The sequence below is a fragment of the Mus pahari genome, chromosome 23 (assembly GCF_900095145.1).
Source record: "Mus pahari chromosome 23, PAHARI_EIJ_v1.1, whole genome shotgun sequence".
NCBI lineage: Eukaryota > Metazoa > Chordata > Mammalia > Rodentia > Muridae > Mus > Mus pahari.
In genome coordinates, this window is record NC_034612.1 from 32,125,191 (window position 1) to 32,136,207 (window position 11,017).

Genomic DNA, 11,017 nt, shown 5'->3' on the forward strand with positions numbered 1-11,017 from the left:
CACATGCCATCATATACATATGCACACAGTCATTACACTACACGCACAGAGAGAGAGAGAGAGAGAGAGAGAGAGAGAGAGAGAGAGAGAGANAGAGAGAGAGAGAGAGAGAGAGAGAGAGAGAGAGAAAGAGAGAGAGAGAGAGAGAACGAGAACCCAGGGGAGGTCTATGTGGGGCTCTTTGGAGTCAGCCTGTGTCCGAGCACTTCTTCCTGTAACACAGAATCAAGGGTGGGGATTCGTGAGAAGAGACTGATGTCCAGCAGAAACCATTTCGCTCTCTGCTTTGAATATAGTTCTGTTTAAAGAATAGAGGCCAGAGAGAAGAGTCCAGGGTCCAGGTCCCAATGAATGAATGAACAGGCCAGCAATAGAATCAGTGGCTGGGTAAGACGGGCTTGGATGCATAGTCCAAAAGCACAGTTTCTTTCCTTTATGTGAACTTCTCCTAGTTGGACTTTGGAGTCTGACTTCATTGTGCACAAGTGGGTTCACAAGCCCCTTAGCAGGAGTCTCGGGGAGTCCCTTCAGAGAAGGCTGCCGCTTTCAGCTTCTAAAGGTTGTTGTGGCCGCCCTTTGTGTTGAGCTTGCTCAAATGCTTGTCTGTCTGTGGTGAGGCCCAGCTAGGGAGGTGCTATGCCTCTGCTTCTTCCTCAGAGGTCTCTGAAGGCAGAGGCTTTTTTGAAGGGAACTCGTACTGATCAACCCGAGATTCCATCACTCTTGGCTCTCCTGCCAGGTCTGAGTGGCAAGAACACTGTGTGCTTCTGATGGCTGGCTTGTCAGTTGGATCTCACAGATATGCTGTGTCCTGCTGCCAACTGGCTTTCAGAACGACTCGGTCCTGGAGATGCATCGTGTCAGGAGACTAAACTCACTACACATATCTAGCATTATCTAAGCAAGAAAGCAGCTTTTCCTGGAACATGCACTTGTACACACACACACACACACACACACACACACACACACACACACGGATGCATATCTGCTATCTCTTGTTTTGTTTTGGAGACAGAATTTCATGTAGCAGGCTGGCTCCAAACTCAGTATGTGCCTGAGATTGACCTTGAACTCCTGATTCTCCAGTTCCTACCTCCTTAGTCCTTGGATTATAAGCACATGCCACCGTATTGAGTTTATATAGTACTGGGGTAGAACCCAGGGTTTCCTGCATGCTAGCTAAACTCTCTACCAACTGGGCTACATCCGCAGTCCCTATATATGCCCTTTATGTAAAATTCTAACCTATCTCCTAAACTCTATTCCAGGAAACTAGTATAACATAAATTATAAATCATTAAGTTTGTTCCTGTTGAATTACTTTGAGTCAGGGTAGACTTCTATCTGGAGAATATTTGTGTTTGTCTCCTTATGCTAATTAGTTGAATTAACAGATGATGTCATCTTTGCACCTCACTATTAAAAAAAAAAATCCATGTTCAATAGTATCCTAAGAGAAGATGGAGATGGAGATGTAAGGGAGTGTCCATTACTGTAACAAGTTTAGCAGCCACTTCATTCATATATATAAATATAGGTATGTGAATATACAAAAATATATAGCATATTTTAAACTCAACTGTTTTTAAAATTAAAATGGGATTATAAGATGTAATAGGATTTATAGCCAGGCCTTACTATCTCAGCTGCTTGGGAGACTGAGACGGGAGAACCACAAGCTCAAGGTTATGCTGGGAAACTTAGTAAAACCTTGTCTCAAGATTTAAAAATGCAAAAAGTGAGTGGGGATACAGGTCGGTGGGAGAGCCCCTGCCTAGAACCCCCCATTGAGGGGCTGGGGGCGTGGCTCAGTGGAGGAGCCCCTGCCTAGAATCCCCCAGTGAGGGGCTGGGGTGTGGCTCAGTGGTAGAGCCCCTGCCTAGGATCCCCCAGTGAGGGGCTGGGGTGTGGCTCAGTGGAAGAGTCCCTGCCTAGAATCCCCCAGTGAGGGGCTGGGGTGTGGCTCACTGGTAGAGCCCCTGCCTAGAATCCCCCAGTGAGGGTCTTGGGTGTAGATTAGAAGTAGAGTGCTTGTTTAACATGTGTAAAGCTCTTGTTTTATCCCCAAATATGAAAAAGGGGAATGATATGACATTTATGGACTTACTTAATTTTGACTATGCTTTCTTTAAAGACATACTAATTGTAAAATACAATTTTGATTGACAGCTAAGTAAAGAAATGCAGTTTAAAGGGGGTCTTTTTTGTAACCCTTCCCCTACCAGCTCCTAGCATGGCCGGCAGATGCTCCCGAGACTGTCACTGTAGTCACTATTGCTCCTGACTTCCATGGAATCCATCATGGGTACATAACAAACTTGAAGAAGTTCACAGCCTACTTCACATCAGTCCTGTGTTTTACCACCCCGGGGGATGGGCCTCCGAGTTCACCTCAGCTCGTGTGGACCCATGAGGACAGTGAGTATCCCTCTCCTTGTGTCTGAGCTATCCTCTCAGGGACAACTGACAAGAGGAGGTCGTGACACTCACCTTACCGGGTCACAGTGCAGCCGGCACTGGGAAGCCCTGTAGCTCAGTGCTCTTGCAGGGCGATCCGTCATCCCAGCCAGTGTATTCCAGAATGGCAAAAGGGCAGGAGACCCTTGGAATGTGGAACATGACAACAGTGGAAGGAGTAGTCCTACTATGCTCATGGAGGGAGTAGACCTACTGTGTCCAGTCCTGCTGAGCTTGGCTGTCATTATTCAGACCCTTAATTCTAATCCCCTCACTTTTTTGCTTGGTTGCCAGCCATGCCTCTCCACCCACTTTCTCTGCCACACTGGGGCTTTGCGTTGGCCCCACTCAGTCAGTTTCCCACAGGCCCCTGTCTGCTCTCAGGCAACTGTTGTGTCAAGGACACAATGTCTGGTGAAGGTACCCGAGGGAGTAATTATAGACACACACCAGACCATGGGCAGGGGCACCTCTAGCTGGGCACACTGGTAACCATTTATGCCAGTGTATCACTTGGGAGGCTGAGGCCAGAGGACGTTGAGGCTTTGAAGCTAGCCTGGGATAAAGAACAAATCATTTTCTCACAAAACCACAACAAACAAACCTCCAAGGGGCCTCATGATAAGTCATCTACAATGAATACCAGTGAAAAGCATTTGATGTCCCAAATGGGGACAATTGGGAGAGAGATAAAAAAGGTCGTGCAACAGATATCTTATAGCTATTTTAAAAATCCCAAACTTTTAAACTCAAAACACTTGAGGGAAAATTGTAATGATATAATGTCAAGTGGAAAAAAAAACAGTTAACAAAATTATTTGAGATCTATGTTTTAACATAATCCATTTATTTATTATTTTGAGGCACATTTCTCTATATGATGTATGTGTGTGCGTGTGTGTGTGTGTGTGTGTGTGTGTGTGTGTGTAGGTCCAGTATCTTTCTCAATCACCTTAATTTTTGAAACAAGTTCTTTTCATGAACCTAGAGCTACCCACTCAGCTAGGCTAGCTGAGCAGTGAGCCCTGGGATCCACCTGTCTCTGCCCTAATAGCTGGAAATCATAAATGTATGCAAGACACCAGCTTTTTAAAAGTGAATCCTGGGCATAGAACACACAACCTGGGACTGGTGCTAAAGCAGTTGCCAGGCAAGTCTGAGGACCTGAGGAGGGATCCCCAGAATCCAGACATGCTGGGTGAGTGTGGAGGCTTGCTGTGATCCCAGCCTTAGCAGGCAGACAGAAGAGCCCCAGATCAAGGTAGATAGTAAGACTAGACATACGGGCAAGCTCCAGGTTTGATTGAGAAAGCAACCTCAAAGAATAGGTTAGAAGGGCATTGAGAGGGATTCCAAGCATCAACCCCTGGGTCTCCACATGCACGTGTGCACCCTCAAACACACATACACACATACATACATACTCACACAGTCACAAATATACAGACACACTCACAAACACACATTCACAGTTAAAAACATATACACAGTCACAAAAACACACATTCACATAGTCACAAGCATACACATAGTCACAAACACACATATTTACATAGTCACAAACATATAGACATACTCACAAACACAGTCACAAATGTACACACAGTCACAAACACACACACTCACACAGTCACAAACATACAGACATACTCATACACAGTCACAAACATACAGACATACTCATACACAGTCACAAACATACAGTCACAAATACATATACACACTCACACAGTCACAAACATACAGACATACTCATACACAGTCACAAACATACAGTCACAAATACACACACACACTCACATAGTCACACATATAAACACACACACACATTCACACCTGCTCATGTGTATGATGGCCCAACACATGCAAATAGGCAGACAAACATTCATAAAGCCACACATATATGAGAAATTGGAAAACTGAAAAAGAACATAATAAAATAGAATAAGAACTCAGATCCTCAACTGAGACCTCTCCACTGCTCTCGAACCACCATTTTAGTAGGCAGGTGGCCTCTTTGTCCTTTCTAGAAGGATGGAGCTCCCTCATGAAGGTGGTATCAAGGGTAGGGTTGCAGTTGTCTCTGGGGGTGCAGCTTGTTTGGGCTGGGACCCTGGCAATTGGCCTCTGCTGTGTCACAGACATAAGCTCTGCTAGCTGTGGCCTTCTGCAGAGCCCCAGTGAGATGGGAACACGCTAGGGGAGGGTCACAGCACAGAGAAAAAGAGTATCAATTGAAAGCTAGCCATCTACAGAGTTAGAGGACAGCACAGTTGGGCAAGAATCCAGGAAGCAGAAACACTGGGAATATAAAAGGAGCAGTAGCTTCCTTGGCTACGACATCGATCGCAGGAGAACAAGCCGCTTCAAAACCCGTCAGGACGTCTTTCTGGATGCTTGCAGTCGGGGAAGGACGACATGGTCCTGACAGCATCCGGTTTTACCGTCTTCCTCTGAGAGAAGTGGCGTTTGTCAGTGCTTCAGCCCCCCTGTGAAGGCTTTCCTGATCTCACCTCCCAGGAGTGCGGCTTCCGAGGCGTACTGTACTTGTTTTAAAATTCATAACTTGTGTTAGGGTTTTGTCGTAGTTCCACGGAGGAGTGAGGTATGGATGGGGTGCTGTTGGTGTGGCAGGGCTGATGGGAGGCAGTAAAGAGCCTATGACCTCCTCTCCCGAAGGCCAAGCAAGAGCCCCAACTTCACGCAAAAGCCTCAGCGAGTATGTTCCCAGCAGGTTTGCAAGGGAGCCTGTGGTAAGGCACCTTAAGTAGAAGGGTGTGCCCCTCCTGACCAGAGCAGGTCCTCGGCTGAGAGGAGTATAGGGCAGCGTATGGTCTTCTCTAAACTCCCTTTTCCTCTTGCTCCTGAAAAATCCCTTGGGAGGGAAGAGATGAGAGACGAGACTCTTGGGTCAGGTGAGCAGGTACTGCCTAGATCCTATGCTACATTTCTGGCTCCCACAGAGTCCATGATGCCATAAAAGCCAGAGTCCTGGTCCCTCTCACTGGAAGACTCTGGTCAAGTGCTCATGCAAAGCCTAAGCCACTCACTGGGGGATTCTAGGCAGGGGCTCTACCACTGAGCCACGCCCCCAGCCCCTCACTGGGGGATTCTGGTTGGGTTATTCTACTATAGAGTCACATCTCAACCCCTTAATGGAGGATTCTAAAGAAGTGATAGTCTACCAAGCCACTGATCTTTTTCAGGTCTAACTAGGCAGATTATCTCACTGGATTGGATCAGAGAGAAAGACAGAAGCTGTGTCTGAAGGTCCTGTGGCGACTTCTCACCCCCTTGCTTGTCTGCGTGAGCACCCGGCCCCTCGTCCTGACTGCACAGCTCCTGGTGTTTCTTTCCTACAGGCTTCTGCTGGCCCTGGCTCAACACTTCCTTTTTGTAGCTAAAGCTGTCCACACGGGTCTGATCCAAGGGCTCCAGGCTCTCGAGTTAACAGACCTCTTTATTTTTAATTGGTAGAGCCGGGAGCTGTGGGGCACCTGAGCTTCACGGAGATTTTGGACACCTCTCTCAAGGTCAGCTGGCAGGAGCCCCTGGAGAGAAACGGCATCATTATGGGTAAGCAGCCCTTTCCCTGGAAAGGGAAAACAGGAAGTGCATCCTAACAAGAAGGGGTGGCCTTCATGTCAAACAAAGCTGCTAAGAGTGGGCCCAGGCCTCTTGGGAGCGGCTGACGAGTCCTCCTGGCTGTGTGGTGGCCATAACCCTGATGGTGGGGGCTCCAAGGAAGTGTCGCATATCTCCTGGTGTAGACAGCAGCCTCAGAGCTGGGAGTTTATCCTCTGCTTCAGACACTGCAGCGTTCTCTCTGGACAACGAGAATCCATCGGTTTTAGATGCCTTTCCTCACGTATTCAGCTCAGTCCTCAGAGCAATGTGGAAGTATACTGATATTCTAGCCATGTTATAGCTAAGGAAACTGAGGCTGGGACATTCTGTATTCAGCAAACATCCCTACTGTGTGCGTGCGGGTCAGTTTCTAATGACCTCCCAGTAGGGCAGTGGCTACAGTGCTGACATCTCCATTCTCCACCTTCTGTCCTGAGTTGCAAGGCCAGGACAAAGCCCTGGGCTCCTGGCCCCAAATCCTATATTCTGTCCCTGTCCCACCACACCCTGAGTGAGAAACCCAAGGCCAAGCAAAGGCCTGGGCTCAAGGGGTCCCTGGCCCTAGATCTGAGTCAAGCTCAGGGTAGACGGCACATGGCTGTCCCTTGACAATACCTCTCCCACATGGCAGCAGGGGGTAGGGGAACAGCTCACTTTCACAAGACTGTTTTTTTTGTTTGTTTGTTTTTTGTTTTTCAAGACAGTGTTTCTCTGTGTAACCCTGGCTGTTCTAGAACTCACTCTGTAGGCCAGGTTGGCTTCAAACTCAGAGATCCATCTGCCTCTGCCTCCCAAGTTCTAGGATTAAAGGCGTGTGCCACCCACACGGGCATCATCATCACAGGATTCTGTTGATATGTCACTGGGCCTCCCCTCCCCATGCAAGGCAGTAAGTAATTCCCTGATTTCCTGAAAGCTGCTAAAGGAAATTCATGTTCTCCCATTGAGTTGTGTCTGAGAACTGAGCAGACAAGCTGTGCTGTGGTAAGAGGCAAGGTGTTCTGTGGTTGCTGGCAGACTGTGCTGTGGGCCCCGCCTTCTGTGGCTGCCTTGAGCACTTCCCCCATGCTATGCCACCTCCTCAACATGCAACACGTTGCTTCTCGCTCTCAGTGACTGACTGAATAGCAAGAACTCTAAGGGTAACAGCCCATGATCACACCGCTCAGAGGTGGCCCTGGTAGCCACTTGCCCATCTCTCTATCATCACCTGCTGGGGGTAAGGTGCAAAGTGTGCTCCTGTTCTACCTGGAAGGTCCCCTTTTCCCTACCACAGCCTGCAGTGGGTTTCCCCAAGCCCTGGGCCGAAGAAACCCCTAGCAGCACTGTATGTAGCTCCCAACAACTTCTGTATGTGGGCACCAAAAATGTGAAAATAACTCATTCAGTAACAACACAAATGGGGCTGGCATCTGACTCAGTGAGGACCTGAAGTTCAGTTCCCAGAATCTGTTTTAAAAAGCCAGGTGTGGAACATGTACTTGTAACCCCAGTGTGGGAGAGACAGAGACAGGCAGGTCAATCCTTGGGGATTTCTGGCCAGCCAACCTAGCTTAATTGGCTAGATCGTGGTCACTAAGAGACCTTCTTCTGGCCACCACATGCACACAGCTGCATGAACACCTGCATACACATTTAACACATACAAAGTCGAAGAGAAGCATGTGTGCCGTGTGGTCTGACCACTTCGTGGGCACCACCAAGCTGCTCTGTCCATGGATTCCCACTAGGTTTGGCCATCTTGCTTCCTCGCCTCAGAGTTTGCCCATATCCTCTGTCTTTTTGTAGCCACAGCCTTGCTCAAGATAAGATGCGTCCAATTGTACGGTGCTCCTTGATCTTGAAACAACTTTCTTGTGAAACTGGCTCTGAGGTAGGGTTGGCCAAGGAACATCCCAGACTGTCACTGCAACAGGGTCACCTCACTGAGTTCTCAGCAGTGGTCTTGGCAACGAGCCAAGACACTACTCAGGACGGGGGACACAGCTGTGTCCCCCAGAGCCCCTCACAGTCCAGAGACCCTTGGAACTAACCCACCTCAGACCCCAGCCATTGACTAAGCCGCACGCATGTGTCCACCTGACTCTGCCAGTCCTAGACAGTGTGCTCCCTCCAGAACCAGAGATAGCTGCTACTGGGGTGAGACGTCAGAGCCCAGAGCTGCTGTGGATGGTGCTTCTCCGCACAGGAGAGTGAATACAGAGCATGGAAATAACAATGCTTCCCGAAGCCTGGAGGTAAACCCTGGAGTCAGGGAGGATAGACAGGGACTTCGTCAGTAGCAGAGACCTGATGTGTCAGAGACAGAAACAAACAGGAACAGAGAGATGATGATGGAGCGTCTGTGTAATAGGAGCTCTGGTGGGAAGTGTGTGTGTGTGTGTGTGTGTGTGTGTGTGTGTACACGCGCATGTATATGTAGTGTGCATGTGCACATTCATGGATGTGTAGATGAGTGGAAGGTATGTATGTGTGTATGTTTGGGTGTATGAATGTGTGAGAAAGAGACTCTGTTCATATGTGTACAGATGTGTGTGCATATTGTATGTGTGGAGGTCAGAAAACACCCTCAGTTGTCTTTGCTCAAGCACAATCCACCCTGTTTTTTTAAAGACAGGTCTGTGATTGGCTTGGAGCCACGCTAGCGCTGGGTTTATAAGCAGATGCCACACTTTTTGCATGGGTTCTGGGGACTGAACTCAAACCTCAAGCTCTTTACTGACCAAGCCGTCTCTACAGCTCCAGGAAGGACGTCTGTCTAGCTCAGGTTCCCGGACTCATCTGGGGACTGAATCAGAGCCTTGCTCATCACCCATTCTGAAAATGGGGCTAAAGAGTGAGGGAGGCAGGCAGTCCCACCGGTCCCAGGCATCTACAGTGTTCTAGAAACTGGCCAAGACTCTTTGGTAGGCATCTTAGAAGGGCTTCCCAGCCGGGCGTGGTGGCGCATGCCTTTAATCCCAGCACTTGGGAGGCAGAGGCAGGCGGATTTCTGAGTTCGAGGCCAGCCTGGTCTACAGAGTGAGTTCCAGGACAGCCAGGACTACACAGAGAAATCCTGTCTCGAAAAACCAAAAAACAGAAGGAAGGAAAAAAAAAAAAAAAAAAAGAAGGGCTTCCCTATCCCAGATCCACACCCCCACCTCTCCTGAACTCCCTCACCCCTCCTAAACTGCCCACCCCCTTCCTTCTCGTTTTATAGCCTGGGGGGAGACCAGTGGAGCTGTGCCAACATTCCATGGCTGAACGCTAGTTGCCAGGACCGCCAATTTATGATCATCTGCTCTCGCCAGCTAATGGCGCCTAATGAACTCATTTTCATACTTTATTTAAACAAATACCTGTAGTCGAGAACGGCTGGCTAGTGTTTATGATGGAGCTTGACCCTCAGAGCTCAGATGTTTCCCAGTTGGATTCTGCTGGCCTGCTTCCACTGTGGCCTCGGCTGAGTGAACAGGCCGCCCCCACTGTTAGTCAGAGCTTCAGGAAGACTCTGCCCTTCACATCAGGACCAGAGTGGCCCACCCCTCACTATCTGGCCTGTGCTTCTCTCCACTCCAGCTCGCTCTGTAAAAACCTGTGTACACAGAAGCTGGGGTTGATGCCTGCTCTTCTGAGAAGTCGTGTACAGGGGAAGCTCTCACAGATTGAGAGCAAACAAGTGTCATTATCTGGATGCCATCAGACCCTCATTGTCCCCTGGGACACCTGCATCCAGTGCTACTCACTCTGTGCTTCACGCCCTGCCTATTGGTAGACACCACCCCCAAAATCATGAGTCTTCCCTAGAACAGGCCTGTAGCCCCAAGAAGGTCAACACTGGTGGAGGAGATGGTCCAGTCAGTACAACACATGCGTGTGAGCCTGAGTCCCCAGAGGCCATGTGAAAAGTCAGGTGTACAGAGAGGAGATCTCATAGAAAAGGGAAACTCTCTATTCAATAAGATGTGCTGTCTCAAAACTTAAGATAGAAGCACGTGCGCACGCGCACACACACACACACACACACACACACACACACACACCAAAGAAAAACTGTTTGCAGGCAAAAGGCAAATCTGGCCTTCTGAGTCTAGGTCAGGGAATGCTAGCATGCACCCCCCACCTCCTTCAAAGACACATGCATATAAAACTACCCGCTGCTGAAAGGTGGCTTCCAGAGACACTTGTAGCTGAAGGTTTGTTTGTGGGCAATGTGACCTTTATGGTGGGGTGACTGTCGGAAATGATGCTTTATCAGCCTGACCCTCAGTGGCCACCCTCATTTCCTGCCTCCATTTTATTTTGTGGTCAGAATAAGAGGGAAGCTTAGAGCAAGGGCGGTGGAGCACCTGCCGGAGTAAATTGCCCATTGTGCCCTTGTTGTAAATTGCACTATCTCCCACTCTCCCCCTGTAAACTCTGATTTATGAGGGCCAGGATGCAGACAGACAGTCTGTGATTGCATGCACTACTCTCTTGTAGAGAATTTACTCCAGATCAACAGAAAATTATTTCTGAAGCTCCCGTGGTCGTTAGTCTCAGTTAGCGGGGCCATTCCTTGCAGGTAGGAGGCACAGTTGGAGGTGGCTGGCAATGCTGGCTCTGGGCAACTCCTTGCTCTGCTCCCTCCTGCCACAAGCTGCACTCAAGATGAAGCACTTGCTGGCCAGAGCTGCCGGCATCCACCACACGTGTCTCCAAGGCTGTGTGTAAAGTGGGGTGGGGGGGCATCCTTACACACCAAATGCCTACTGCTCTGCCCTGGGCAGTATCCCACTATATTGTTCATCAGATGCTCTCAGATCTCTGCTGGCACTGATCACATGCCCTCCAGAGCAGGCTGTGTGTGTGTGTGCATGTGTGTGTGTGCATGTGTGTGTGTGTATGTGTGTGTGTGTGTGTGTACGTGTGTGTGTGTGTATGTGTGTGTGTATGTGTGTGTGTGTGT

The 11,017-nt window shown here is 49.0% G+C and overlaps 1 protein-coding gene across 1 annotated transcript in view; it reads left to right on the forward strand.

Moving 5' to 3' along the window:
• Window positions 1-11,017, forward strand: part of Sdk1 (sidekick cell adhesion molecule 1) — a 953,795-nt gene that overhangs the window by 776,670 nt on the left and 166,108 nt on the right. The window contains exons 19-20 of the mRNA XM_021222746.2: window positions 2,229-2,421; window positions 5,938-6,036. Of these exons, the coding sequence (XP_021078405.1) occupies window positions 2,229-2,421; window positions 5,938-6,036 (292 nt within the window). The remainder of the gene's footprint in view (window positions 1-2,228; window positions 2,422-5,937; window positions 6,037-11,017) is intronic.